Consider the following 15,188-nt stretch of genomic DNA (forward strand, 5'->3'; position numbering starts at 1 on the left):
GTTTGCCCTCTGGGTAACATATTGTGCATAGTATGGAATTGATCTTTGTATTTATGGAGACAAAATAATAAGCGAAAAGCATTGGAATGTATAACTGCAAATAATGGTTCATAGGATGTAAAAATCCACACATGCTGTTATAGGGAACAAAAGGGATGAGTGTTGCTATGATTTGAATGTTTTTGTCTCTCTAAATCAGTGGTTCTCAGTCTTTCTAATACTATGACTTTTCAATGCATTTCCTCTCCTTGTGGTGACTCCCAATCATAAAATTATTTCATTGTTACTTCATAATTATAATTTTGTTAATGTTTTCAATAGTGATGTATATATCTGACATGCAGGATATCTTATTTGTGACCCTTGTGGGGTTTGTGAACCACAGGTTGAGAACCACTCTCAATACATATATTGGAATCTAACCCTTAATATGTTGCCATTAAGAGGTGGGTCTTTAGGGACTGATGGGTATACTGGGCTCCAACCTTACCAAGAGGATCAGTGTCTTTAGTAAAGAGATTCCATAATCTGTTTCATCCTTCAAAGTGTACAAGATCACTTTGTTCTTGATAAGAAATAGTCTTCCTAAGACCCTGAGCCAAGTTGTACCATGGACTTCCCAACATCCTGAACTGTGAGTAACATTACTAATGCATATTAACATATCTGAATGTTCTAAGACAGGAATGTTGTGCAGCATGGAAAGTGGGGAACACATAGAATCCTAACCAGTAATGTTGTAATTGCTTTTTCTTCTTCTGCCCCCTTTACCTCTCAAATCTACATAATTTACTGAAACCAAGATGGAAAAATGTGATTTGAAGACACACCTAGTTTCAAGTCTCAATGTGTGTACCTATGTTCCAAATGCTGAAGTCATATATATGTACCCAGACTCTGCCTTTGAGATGTCATTTTATTTCCACCTCTAGGATCTTGTCTTGTACAGAATGACAAGTTCTTTTCACTTGGAGCAATGAGTTCAAAATTCAGTGTGCTGTAGTGTGCTGTTAGTAGTTTATTTTATTGCCCAGCCCAGCAGTATTTGCTTCTGGGTATACAGAGAATTTTTATAATTAGAAAGATATTGATTTGTTTATATCCTTTGACAGGTACAAATACAGCTATTGTGGATCTTTGCCCAAGTTTTTGCTTGGTTCAAGTATTTTTTGTGGGGAAGGGTTCTGGGTAAATACATAGGAATACACACTACTAAGTATTAAGGCAAACGTACATGGCTCTAATGTGCCTTCATATAAAGTTACCAATTTAAATTTCCATTAGCAAAACATCAAAATGCAAGTTGCTCCATGTTTATTCTAGTACTTGGTGTTATCAGACTTTACTTTTAAACTTATCAATTATGACAGGTGCATAACAGCGTTTCATTATGGCTTATTTTTGAGTTTCAAGTGACTTGTTTCCTTATAAAATAGTTTTGAAACTAAATTTTTAACTTGAGCTCCATAGAAGCTATGAGTGATTAAATAAAAATGTCAGTGCCAGGTGTGGGATATCACATTCGTTTGTATGATATTCATTAAGGAAGCTCTAGAGTCCCTCTGCCATGATACAGGTTTCTGCCATTCCTCTTGAATGGATGATAAGACCCTATTGATGAAGACACCATATGCTCTGATCATAGGTTCTAGAGAAGTTAAGATGGATCAGAACTAGAAACTTCCTGCCTAGTATTCACAGTGCTGGAAGGCACTATAAAAGCTTCTGAGGGAGAAAAGGCATTGATAGTCTTACTTAGCCATCTGTGTGCCACATCCGTGGACACACCCATTCTTGTGCAGACCCAGTAGAGGCAACAGCAGCTGCTGTGAATCCATGATTGTGGCGGGTGTCATGACCAGAAAATGGCAGCCTATCTCTGTATGTTTGGCTCTTTCATTCTTTCCATCACCTGCTCTTGATTGTTCTCTGAATCTTGAGGATCGGTGGCGTAATGGTCTCGTGTAGAGCTGAACACTTAACCCTGTATTATTCTCAGTAACCTGAGCAGACTTGAGCATCTGCATTCACCACCGTTCACTGGATGGAGAAGCCGTTCTCATTGAGTCTGGGAGTGGCATGCATCTATGGATATAAACATAAATATTGGGGCCAGAGATGTGTGCCATGTAAGATGTGCACAGATGTGCAACAGTGGCACAGCCATTATAGGAGTAAGTAACCATTCTACCAGTGGACTTAAGACCATACAACACAATTCACACCAGGTATAGTGGCCAAAGATCTGTTGTGTGGGAGGTCACAGGATCTAGAAGGGAGCTAAATCTTCTTGAAATAATGTTAACCTGCCCACTAAATAAATATTTCGTTTAGCGGGTGTACATGTATGTGTGGGTGCTTCTGTGTGTTGGGGATTGTTATGGTCAGAGAACATCTTGATTAAAGTAGTTTTATTTTTCCACCATAGGGCTTCAGAAATGAAATTCAAATCATCATGTTTAGCAATGACTTACCTACCCACTGAGCCCTCTCCCTGGCCCCAATATTTATGTTTATATCCATAGATGCATGCCACTCCCAGACTCAATGAGAACGGCTTCTCCATCCAGTGAACAGTGGTGAATGCAGATGCTCAAGTCTGCTCAGGTTACTGAGAATAATACAGGGTTAAGTGTTCAGCTCTACACGAGACCATTACGCCACCGACCCTCAAGATTCAGAGAACAATCAAGAGCAGGTGATGGAAAGAATGGAAGAGCCAAAACATACAGAGATAGGCTGCCATTTTCTGGTCATGACACCCGCCACAATCATGGATTCACAGCAGCTGCTGTTGCCTCTACTGGGTCTGCACAAGAATGGGTGTGTCCACAGTCATGCACAGGTGAGAGAAAGACACATGGGACCCAACCCCTCACCACTGAGGTATTGGCTACTGATAAAGGGGGATGGGGAATCATTGCCTTCACTTATATAACTACTGGTGAAAACAGCAGGCTTCAATAGATAGCCCTAAACCTATGGTTTACACAGATGGCCATGATGAAGTAAGACACAAAGCAAAAGAATGTGAATTGGGGGATAGGACTTTTAAGGAATGGGGGTGGTTAGTAGGGGTGGATGATGGATAAAAAATAGTGGGAGAGTAATTAGAATGTAGTATGTACATATATGTGTGTGTGTGTGAAAAACTTTTCAATGCCATTATAAGAGAAGGATATACCATCTATGCTAGGTTTTTACTCACCTTCACCTACACAGTTATTTGTTTTACTGTTTTCCACTAGGCATTGTTTATTTAAGTGAAAAATCTGTGAGCAAAACAAAAATAGGAATCTACATAGAATCCTGTTTTGTTCTACTGTGGCAGGACCACAATGAAAGGAATAAATAATAAGCATATATGTCAGATAATGAAAACTACAGGAAAGATCTATAACGGATGAAGACTTAAGGAAGTAAGATGCTATTTTGGAAAGTATATCTTGGCAGGTCTCTCTAACACTATGCTAAAAGAATTTTCAAGTCTGTAAAGATAACATGGAACAGAGAGCTGAATAAAGCAAGGCATCAGTCACACTCCATCCAAGGAAACAGCAGTGGCCCATGCAGAGGTCAAGAGCGCAAATGGATGCTCAAAGCTGAAGTGTACATTTGAAGGACAGAAAAGAACCCATAATGGCCTGGAGAGAGTTGATGGAAATAAAATTTCCCAGAAATAGGAAAAGAATTTTTTTATCTTTTGATAAGAAGACATCTGTTGCTAAATTGGGACTGTAGATTTTCAATGTCTGGGGACAGGTTAAGATTTTTTTTCTGAAATTTTATTATAATTTTGGAGTATTTAGTCAATGGATTAACTGCATATATTGAACTAGGTTAAAAGTCTAGCACACATATGCACACCACACACACACACACACACACACACACACACACACACACACACACAGTCCAAAATTCAGAGGATTTTGCTCAATTCATACATTTAAGTTTCTGTTGATTTAATATATGCCTTTGCTAACTTTCCTTTTGGAGTTTTCTGTCATCTACTCCTGGATAAAATACCTTCTGTTGTTTCAAAAAGAAATGTACACAGTCTTTTTAAAGCACACCAAACTACAGAGCAGAAACAATGATATAAATGATAGGATTGTGTAGAAGGAAAGGTGGCATTTAAAAACCTTTCACATTGGGTTTAAGCAAACATCAAAGTAGCATTTTCCTTTCAATGGTAATTTAACTGGGTGACTGGGTTCTTGTGTGTTAGCTTCCTTTTACAAGAGGAAACTGGATTCTAGTGTATGAATAATGATTATTCATGGCATCTACCTTATAATTCTTTTTGGTTAGATGTAAAAGATTCTAGAATTATGCTCTTGATACCTGCCAAGACTCAAATATGTTCTAATTGATTATTAGAAAAGGACAGCCAAATAAAGGGATTCTTTTAGTATTTAGAATAAAGTGATTTCTAATCATTAAGGAGGAATCACAACCTAGCAAACACCAGGTGACAGGTACCTTTCATGGGAAAGCCTGGGGAGGAATGGGTTGTGTGGGGGATTGCAATGCATTTTGCCCCTTGCTGTAGAGGGGGAATGGGAAGGGCGTCAGTAGCTTCAGATAATCATGCATCATGGTTAACAGACTAAAGACTGGCCTTGGCTAAATTATTTTTTTATAGCAGGAGAGTACTTATTTATAAAATGCTTTTAGCACAAATACTTGGTCTAATTAAGCTTGTAGCTAACAAACAAGTATAATACTGACTTATAAAATGTATCTGAATAGTATCTCTTTTCTTACTCTTGTCTATTCGTCGCAGGACTCAATCTTCCTGGTCCCTCATGTTCTCAATTATAGAGGGAGCCATTATAGGTTTGAAGAGAGAACTGACACTACAGAAATGTCCAGAGACCTACAAGGATGACCCCAACTAACAAGCTGAGCAATAGTGGAGAGGTTATCTTAAATGCCCTTCCATGATAATGAGATCGATAACTTATATGTCATTCTAGAGCCTTCGTCTAGTAGCTGATGGAGACAGAAGCAGACACCCATGGCTAAACACTGAGCTAAACTCCTGGAATCCCTGTGGAGTGGGTGGGGAATGCAATGGGAGGGGGAGTCAGGGAGCATGGGAGGATGGGAAGGAGAGGGAACTGGGATTGATACGTAAAATAAAAAAAAAATTAAAAATGTATCTAAATGTAAAATGGAAATGCTTCATGGTAAAATCGGGTGAGTTTATTACTCTAGCTACAATGCTTAGCCACTTTGTATGCCAGCATGCACCCTTATGAGGCAAGCAATGGACAATACAGCTTGAGTATATTCTAGGTATCTTGTTGCTTTACTTGTGATCCTCAGTTACATGTCTCCTAGAAGCTACACTACATCTCAGTATAGTTCAGAGAACTGGATGGGAGGACAAAGACAATCCAGAGTTTGAGAAATCTTGGGGGCAGTGAAGAAGTAGCTGCTGCTATTGTCTAATTCTGTTGAGTCCCACAGATGTCAGCTGCCCAGGTTGGTCAGAGCTTTTCCCATATGAGTGTAAGCAGGTTTGAGTCTAGGGCATGAAGTGAGGGCACAACAGAAGTCATATTCGGGAGACGAGAATATAGCCTAATTTATGGATGGTCTGCAATGGCTTTAACACACTCAAGCTATATTTACAAATAGAATAAAGTTGATTGATTACTATATAATTGCTGTGTGGAGCCAGTGTATCACCATATGTTGATAAGATCAGTGAAAGGAAATATTGTTTTACTGTTAAGCTATGCAAAATATATGGAAAATCCTTTATGAAAGATATACATGCATATTTATAAACTACACCACAGGCTACTACTGATTATTTTAGATAATTTTTGCATAGGCATGCAAAACAGAATTTACCACTGGACAAAAGGACATGTCTTTAATAGTTATCTGTCACTTCATTATCAAATATGTTTTGGACCCAGACACCTAAAAAGAAGTGGTAATTCTCTTTGCTCAAATATATTTCTCCTCCAGAAGAAGCCATTGGAAACAAAAAGCTGGTTGGAAACATTGAAGTAGACATATAACTTCAGAAACACATTTGCTCATGGAAGTTCTTTTTCTGGGATTGCATGAGCCATGGAATAAGTCTTCCAGGGAGGGTCACTTTTACAAAGGGGAGAAATCAGCCTAGTCGACATGGACACATTAATGAATAGGCTCTCTCAGAGAGATGTCTGAGCCAAAGGTACATGCAGAACAGCAACTCTACCCTTCACTCTTCTTTAAAATTGGAAGACTGGAAAGCTAGGCATTGTGAGCAAAGAGGTTAAGCAGGTAGGGAATGAGAAACGAATGGGGAGAGAGGAGAGCCCACGCTAGACTTCAAAGTGAAGGAGTTTTCAGATACAGGACTCTGATGCTGCCTACAGTGAGCAGGGTAGGAAGCCTTTCCTTGGTACCCCAGGGAAGAAAGTGAGCTTCAAATGCCAGATTGTGTTTTCAAAACTCAAGAGCCCTTCCGTTACTGGAGAGATATATTTAGTTTACAGTTTAAAGAAAGTTTATGGTAATTGCAAGTACTCCTAAGGAAAGATTTAATTCCAAAAGCATAGTATTGCTCAATTTTCACAAAATATTCTATGCTATTTTGGGTTGTCAGAGTCCTACTTTTTTGATTTAAAAGAAAGAAAAAGTTCTGCAAGCTCCTTCCGAGCCTGCTCTAACATAGCAGAAAAGACACAAGAACAAGACTGGCAAATTGACTTTGCAAAATTATTGGAGGGAAGGGGGGATTTGTAAAAAATTCCTCCATTATACCAACTTTCAGAATACAGAGAGAAATCATATTCATATTGAAAATTAAGCTGCAATTGATAGCTTTAGATGGACTGTCCTACAAAAGGTCAAAATGTCAACACTTTCCAAAGCATAAACTGGTGGTGGGTACAGTCAGCCTCTCTGGTTCAGGATGAACTCAACCACCCAATGACAAGGGAAGACATTTAGCATCATGACCTGGTTTTTACTGACAGCAGAGGAAATGAGTCCCTGCTGGAAGCCTTCACTATTTGCATTTTGTCCTCAGTACAACCCTGAAGCTGTCTACATGCAAAGTGGCTCAGGATGTGCAGAAGTTTCCTTTGGTGGTCAGAGGCAATCTTGATGTATGCTCTTCACATATAACTGGGTGGATTCCACACTCCTGGCTTATCTTTGCCTTCTCTTCAGTGCCTTCCAGAGCCCTCTGGAGGGTCCCAACTGGGCCACCACTCAAATGCTCAGAGGTCATCTTCCGTGTAACATTCACTGCCATGCAGTATTACTGGCCTTGACTTTCATACATGTCTCATCATGGTTCCCCCTCCTCCCTTTCTCTGCTACCACATAGGCACTTCTCATCACTCTTATTCTACCCCCATGAAGTGGCCCTTCCTGGCATCCTAGGGTCTAGGCACGTTTGCATCCAAACACTTATCTGTAGACTTTCTAATTTACCCTTTTTTAAACATTATTTTAATATAACTTTCTACTTCCTTTCTTTTCAAAAGTTTCCATTTATTACTTATTTTATTGTTTTTAATGTATATATGTCTTTTTGCCTGTGCTTATCTGTGCACTGGGTGCTTGCAGTGTTGGGAAAGACCAAACAAGGTCATTAGATCCCCTAGAATTAGAGCTACAGATGGTTTTGAGCCACCACGTAGGTGCTGGGGGTTGAAACTCTGATCCTCTGGAAAAGCAGCAGTACTCTTAGCTGCTGAGCCATAGTTCTATCATGCTGCCTCCCCCCCAAGTCTCCATTCCTTTATTGCCATAGAATGGGTGTACAAGACGGCATCTAGCCCACTGACAAAAAGTGGCAAGGGCATTCTTCTATATCTCATGCTGGTCCTGAAGACTACTAGTATGCTGCAGGATTACAGTATACATACAGAGACCTCAGTGTGCTTTACAGAGCAGAGGCAGGCACTTCCTTCTTTAGACTGCAGCCTATTGTTTATCTTATTTAGCCTCTCAGTCTGTAGGTCTTTCCTTTTTGAATGGAAAGAGCCTTTACTAGCACAGACCACTGTAACCGTTCTCCATGATGTGTCTATATACCTGTCCAGCTCAGTAAAATTGCTTAGCTTCTTGGAGAAGCAATGATGGGGTTTTTGTTCCAAACAGTTCTGTCTTGAGAGATAATGGGTTATCACATTTGAATGTATGTGCCTCCACATACAAATTGACTTCTGTTGTTAAACGCATGTCCTCACAAAGATCTGGTTGTAGGTGAAAGGGTAATTTACAGAATTAAATCAAACATTAAGAGGCATATGGTCTGTCACTCCTCAGATATATCTGAAGCACACTAAACTACTTCAGGGGTCAGTCACAGGAAAAAAAAAAATCTTGAAACTTCAGAGTGTGATCAGATATCATAGGAGGATCAAACTGTCCCTGGGCACCCAAAGGGTTCTGTGTCTGCTGCCTTTGATAAGACCAAGTTTATGGAGATTCATTAACATGACAGGAACAGAGAAAGACATCTGGGGTGCTGATTTTCTCTACAAATTCCTTCTGCATGCCAGTAGTATTTAGAAACTTTGTTGCAGTCTAAAAAGAAAATAATGCATCTTTGGTCCATGAAATAAAGCAAGGGTTGAGAATGTTCCACTGGTGCAGGAGCCTGAGAAGGAATACAGTGCTTTCAAGGGAGAAGAAAACAAAAGTATTCCACATGGAAGGACATTGCACAGGATGTGCCCATCAGCCTGATATCACACACTGAGAAGAAAAACCTGGGATGCAGTTCAGGTATTTGAGCAGATTCACATTCAGACAGTTGCCTGATTTCACTGTTTTAAGATAATAGATTTTGATCTTATAAGGATACAATAGAGACATTTCACTTAAAATTCAATGAATATAAGATTATAATGTAATAATTTATCTTACGTAGTAAAAACTCCTTACAAATCAGCTTACTGAAGCTGACTCTATTTATCATATTAGGAGTCACAGTAAGAGAAGCATTAGCTGTGCCTGGGAATGAAGTTGTTCCGGGGTCACTGGGAGGGAATGGTGGCGCCTTTGCCCACTCACTCCAAACCCTTCCTAAGTTTCTGCAGCATTGAGTGATTCCAACATTTAACATGTACAATACTGAGAATCGCATTTTTTGGAATTTAAACAATCTAGATCTTCATGGTCACTACATTAGAGTGGCATGCAAGTTACTGGGTACACATTCCAACTTGGATGAACTGTGCTGGATAAGTTTCTAAGGCCATGTCCAGGCACATTGATTTACATTATCAATGTAAATTAAGAGAAGGGGAGAATGTAACTTTGAGACAATGTCTCATTATGTAGCTTAGGATGTTCAGGTATGTAATCAAGGCTGGCCTTAAATACTTGCCTTATGCTCTCATATGTCACGGCTGCAAGCCTGGGTCCCATGGTTCTGTATATGTATATTTATGAACATGAGAAGCTCACTTTCCCAGTACCTTTATTGGTGATTACAATTATTTGAAAAAATGATCAATGGTTGTTGAGATGACTTGGCAGTAATGGTAATAAATGCATTGAATCATTCAATATCTTCATGCTAAGAGTCTATGTTCTGGGTACTAGGAAGAGTTAGACGTTATGAGTTAACGTCTAACGTTAATGGTGTGAATGAGAAGGTCAAAGGATGTAAGTCATTGCTCTCTCTGATTGTTCACTACTGTGAATGCTACATGACAGCCTCTGGTGTTTCTCCCATTTCAGCTTCCCATCTGAAAGGGCTTATGTCACTGTCTCTGACTTACATGGGGTCCAGGGATCCAAACTCAGGTCCTCACACATTCACAGCCAGCTCTCTACCCAGTGAGCCATTTTTCTAGTCTCTGAGGTTATTTTTTTTAAGGTGATACAAATAATTCCACCCCAAATGGTTTGCGACTGTGACTAAACAATTACAATTAAACAATCATTTAAGCGTAAATATAGAAAATACTTGAAATAAATGGGGTCTACTGTGAAGATTTGTAAACTTAGAAGTACACACAGCTTTTGGTTAATTAGCAGTAGACCATTGGATGTTCTGTTTACACATGCAGATGCTCACCATGCATGGGGCCTAAATCAGAAGTAATCCCTGTAATAACTGCTGCCTCCTGGACTGTCTCTCACCTCTTGATTCCTCTTTTCCTTTTATTGACATAGAATTTCTCTCGCATAACATATTCTGATTATGATTTCCCCCCATACTCCTCCAAACCTCCCCTCCTATCTGCATCCACCCCCTTCTTGTATCTCATTAGAAAACAAACAGGCTTGTTGGAAGGACTCATTTCTCACCTACTTTAGACTGTCTCGTGATATGACTATAATTAACTTGTGAATTCTTGCTTTACTTTCACATGAGGAAACAGAATTACCTGTTAAACTAGATAACAGATTTTTCTCATAAGGGAAGTTTGTGATGCATCTTTGAATCTACCTTCAAGATTTAAGAGGACTTTGAATATATTTGGGTTGAACCACATGAAATTGCCTACATTTGATCACTTTGGGTCGATAACAAAAGGTGATTTTATATTATTAAACCTATTAACAATTGTTCAGAAACAATTGCAGAATAAATGAGACTCTATTTAAAACTTTTAAATCTTATCTGTTTATACATAAATATCTGTTCATATGGATATACAGAAATATTACATGTATATGATGATAAAATCTTAGAATTGAGTTTTGGGTTTAATTTGCTTTAATTGAGGTGTTATCTTGCTAGATAGATAATTGGCCTAAAATTGCTGTATTACTCAGACTCTCCTCATCACTCTTGACTGCTTTTAATCATTTAAGTAAACACTCTGCTTCTACAAGGTGTCAGTTCAGTAGCTCCCAGACATTAGTTTTTAAAACAGAATAGGGCATGGCCAGCCTTTCCTCCATAGAAATGGCTATAACTAAGATAACACTATGAATTACCTTCTCATTATTAAGTTATTTTTCTGGGACTGTACATGCTTGGATAAAATTACCCTGCTAATAACATTAGTAGTAGGTAATCTTTCTTTGGGGGTGCTTAGGATATGCCAGGCATGGTTCTCAGCACTTCATGTCTGTTGCCTCATTCTGGTCTTGTCTCGCTCCTCTGAGGAGGGTAATATTATTATCTTCATTTTTTTCAGATAAGGAAATTGAGTCATCCAGAGCTAGTCATTTGCTGCAAAACACACACCTCACAATGAATGAGAAGCTGACTGACAGATTCAGGTATTGTGACTACTACAATCATTTCAAACACCACATAGACTCTTACCAGCAGAAATGTATATGCCTTAGAAATTAGAATACCTAGAAAATCCACTGGCTTTGTGAAATGTATAATACCTAGTACTGCATGATTTGAAGTTACAGACTCAGAAATGGACCTAAGGTTTGGAGGCTTGCAGCATACTCCTCTTATACAAAGTTAAAAATAATTTCGAGTTGTAGGACCTCCAGTATCATACACTAATTGGGACTTCAGCATCAATTTATCTATAGGTAATTTATAGCAGGAAGTATCATGATACATCCTATTAAGAGTTCTTAATTAGTTAGACAGACTTGTTCTATATTTGATTTTGAGTGAATACGTGAGTTAGATTTCATTGTAAATGACTCATAAAGACAATGGTTAGACACTTGGTCCCAATCCTGTGCTATCAGTGAGCAGAGGCAGAATGTTTAGCTGTAGTATGGAAGGAAGTTTGATCATTAGAGGCATGCCCCTAATGGGGATAGATGATTTTTGGCTTTCACTATCATGCATTCCTACCCCATTGTTCTAACTCATTACAAACACAAGAACAACATGGTCAATAGACCATAGACTTGAACCTTGGAAACTGTGAACTGGAGTTAATCTTTCCTATTTAAAGACATTGTCTTAGTTGTTTTATCTCAGCTGAGGGAAGCTGGTGTACATAGCATGGAAATACATTGATAAAATTATGCCTATTCTTTTTTATAGTATTGTTTTCTAGTGTATATGTTTGCTAATAATTTTCTACTTTAAAACCATCAATTTATTAAAAAAAGTTATATAGGTAAGAGAATAAATGGACTGATTATATGGACATAGTACTCAACAGCATGATATTTATATAATATATATAATATATTATAATATATACACATATGAGTATATGGAATGCATATTACCTATATGTAGTATATGTATATATTTTGTAAATAATTTGTATTAATTTATTCATGCATGTGTTTGTATAATTACAAAATATATCTTACAATAAGTAAAATAACCCAGTTTGGTATTCTCTAATTTTGAATGAGAAGCACCCTACTATCCTCCATTAACCAGCATAAAATCGTGACAAAATATTAATTTGGGGGATCAGAATCTTAGACATTTTGCTTTATGATTTGGGCCTTAGTTAGACTGACAGAAAAATGGGGTGGATAAATTGGATTATTTATGTTGCACAAATAATTTGTCTTCTGCAAGTATAATAAAAAATGCAAGACAACTCTCTGGCCAAGATTTTAGGAAATGAAATTCCACTTCTAAGGTAATCCTAGCATACCCTCCCTATTTATTGGAAAGCCATACTCTACCCTTGGGTAGTCATAAATTTTGCTTCCATATGACATAGCTCAAAACAGTAGGTCAAGCCATTGAAAACCTGGGAAGACTGTCCATGTTTATGTGGCTCATTTCTATGGCTGTCTTTGGGTCTACGTCTTGGAGAACAAGGTGGGATTGGGTTAATTGGGCAATGGAGGCTTATCATTTTCAAGTTAGGACTTTGGAAATTGCTCAGTTATTTAATCCTTTCTATGAAAGCAAAATGCAGGTAATTTGGTTGTTTCCCTGGTTGTCTCTATATAAGGAAACGTGCCTGAAAGACCAAGCTTAGCTGCTATTCACTGATAAGAAAGTGTCATGAGGAAGGGTTACCTTCTTACAGGCCGTGATGGAACCAGCCAGGTTGCCTGCTGCGCTGTTACTGCTCTGCTGAGGTTCCAAAGCTTCATGCATCAGTGGTGATTCCACTTTGCTGTGTGTGCCCCAGATGCAAAAGAAAGAGAGCACAGTCCAGTGAGTCACCAGTCTATTTAGAAATGCTGTGCAAATCAAGCATTGCATGACATTAAACCCATCTTTTCCAATTGTTCTTAACACCACCAGTCTTCCGGCCCCAACTGGCCTTTCCTTGTTCAGTTCTCATTATGAAATGGAAGTAGGATGAATAGTCATACTGTGGACAGAAAGCAACCAGCCATTGCTTCCCACAGTGCTGAAATGGATACAGTCCCATCTGTCTGACCTCTAATGGTGCTAGCCACTTTTCTTAAGCAGTTTTTAAAATCAAATAAAACCCTCTCACCTGTCACATTAATTCAGTTCTGCCAAACCAACACTTTGTAAAACACTCATCTCATTTTTTCAAACTGAAGGTAAAATTATTTTAGCCAAGAACTTAGCATGATATGACACCAGAAAGAGCAGGAGCTCAGCAGGAGCTAGCCACTCCCTTACCATCTCTGTGGTGGTAGAATGTCCTTCACCTTGTCTGTTTCCAAAACTTGAAATGCTTCCCTATATCTACAACAAACTTTGATGGTTTTGTCTATGTATAGAACTTCATCGGTATTTTTTAAAGAATCAGAATTATTGTTACATTTTTTAAGAGGGGTTGAAAACCTCTTAAAAAGAGGTGAAGGTTTTATTTATTTTCAAAAATCTCTTCATTGAATAACTGGCAGTTGAAAATTGAGCACCCTTCAATGCTAAAAAGTCCAGTGAATTTTTACAAAACATTTCTAAGTATTGTTTTTCTTCTGAAAATATGACAATTTGGAATCTACAAACATCATATTTAAGGCACACGCTTTGCCATGATGTGATTGCTGGCTATCACATAGAATATGCACAATTCATTGAAGGTACCTTTTGAAATATTATCTAATGGTTTCATATGAAACCAAAGTTATGTACATAACTTTTTAAAAACGTTTAAAAAATAAGTCAATTCAAACAAACAATGTTCCTAATAGCACCCTACTCTCCTTTCAGGTTATAGTTTCATGAGATCAGGATATGAGTGTAGTCTGTTGGCATTCCCATTAATTACAGTAGATGATGGTGTTTTGTGACAAATCACAGGTCCAGCAAAGTTTCCATAGAGTTCAAACTTCTCATACATGTTACTTTCTGAGTAATTGATGCCCCGAGGACTACAATGAATTAATATTAAAGAAAGGGCAATACTCACATTGTCTTTACTTATGGAAGATAAAGTAAGAAGAAAAAGTAAACTAAAGGCAACAGTCATGGAAGAAGCAAGAGAGATATGGAGGAACAGAGTTGAAGAGGGAAGATGCAAAGAAGGAATAATAGGTTAAAATAGGTCATAAATTATTAACATGTGATAGACAAAGTCATAGCCAAACTAATCTTAGCCACCATACCTGGTCTGTGAACACAGAGAAATAATTCCTTATTCCATTTCAGAGTACTATGGGCAAGGAGTCAGGAAGCAACCTCTGCATCCTGTTGCTATTGTTCCCCCGGGTAGCTTTGGTAAGCTAGTGAACGACATCTAACAATCATTCTAGGACTAGGCCCAGAGTTAGGCATTCTTCATATCTTTTTTATGGTGCTAGGGAACTTAGGAATTGGACATAGAAGGGCTAAGAAGTAAAATTGAGAAAGTGCCCAGACTACTCACTGCTGCTGAGAAACAGTAGACACAGCAAGTCAACAAGCTCCACCTGCTCATGCGGGGACTTCATCTGGTTTAAAGAGTTGATTAGGCCCCCCAGTCAGCAAGAGCATGATGTGAAAAAGAAGAAGAGTGAAACTTAAGTAGCTGCTCACCAAGTATCTACTCCCATATTTTAGAAAGCCCGGTACGATGATCAACACTCATCTATTAAAAAGAAGAAACAGAAACTCTGCCCACAGATTTCTCTGTGATAGTCTGTTTCCTTTTAGTGCTGTGACACGCTAGCTGGACATAAAGATGCATATAGGAATTTAAGTTTTGTTACTTGTCTATATGGTTCATTCCGTCGTTCAAGAAATACTATAGAAGTAATGAATAAGTTAACTATGTACATATGTACACACACACACACATTTAATTACTGTTGTAAGAATTAAATGAGGAAATCAAGTGACATCACAGGTATAAAGTCAGTGTAGTATATTACTTATTGATAATCATTATGCAACTTCATGA

At 38.2% G+C, this 15,188-nt stretch overlaps 1 protein-coding gene across 1 annotated transcript in view; it reads right to left on the bottom strand.

Annotated features, from left to right (window-relative positions):
* Sphkap (SPHK1 interactor, AKAP domain containing) overlaps positions 1-13,035 on the bottom strand; it is a 93,382-nt gene extending 80,347 nt beyond the window's left edge. Inside the window, exon 1 of the mRNA XM_051190603.1 lies at positions 12,902-13,035. Within this exon, the coding sequence (XP_051046560.1) occupies positions 12,902-12,982 (81 nt within the window). The 5' untranslated portion in view covers positions 12,983-13,035. The remainder of the gene's footprint in view (positions 1-12,901) is intronic.
* Between the last annotated feature and the right edge of the window lie 2,153 nt (positions 13,036-15,188).

Source organism: Phodopus roborovskii, unplaced genomic scaffold (assembly GCF_943737965.1).
Source record: "Phodopus roborovskii unplaced genomic scaffold, PHOROB, whole genome shotgun sequence".
Classification (NCBI taxonomy): Eukaryota; Metazoa; Chordata; class Mammalia; order Rodentia; family Cricetidae; genus Phodopus; species Phodopus roborovskii.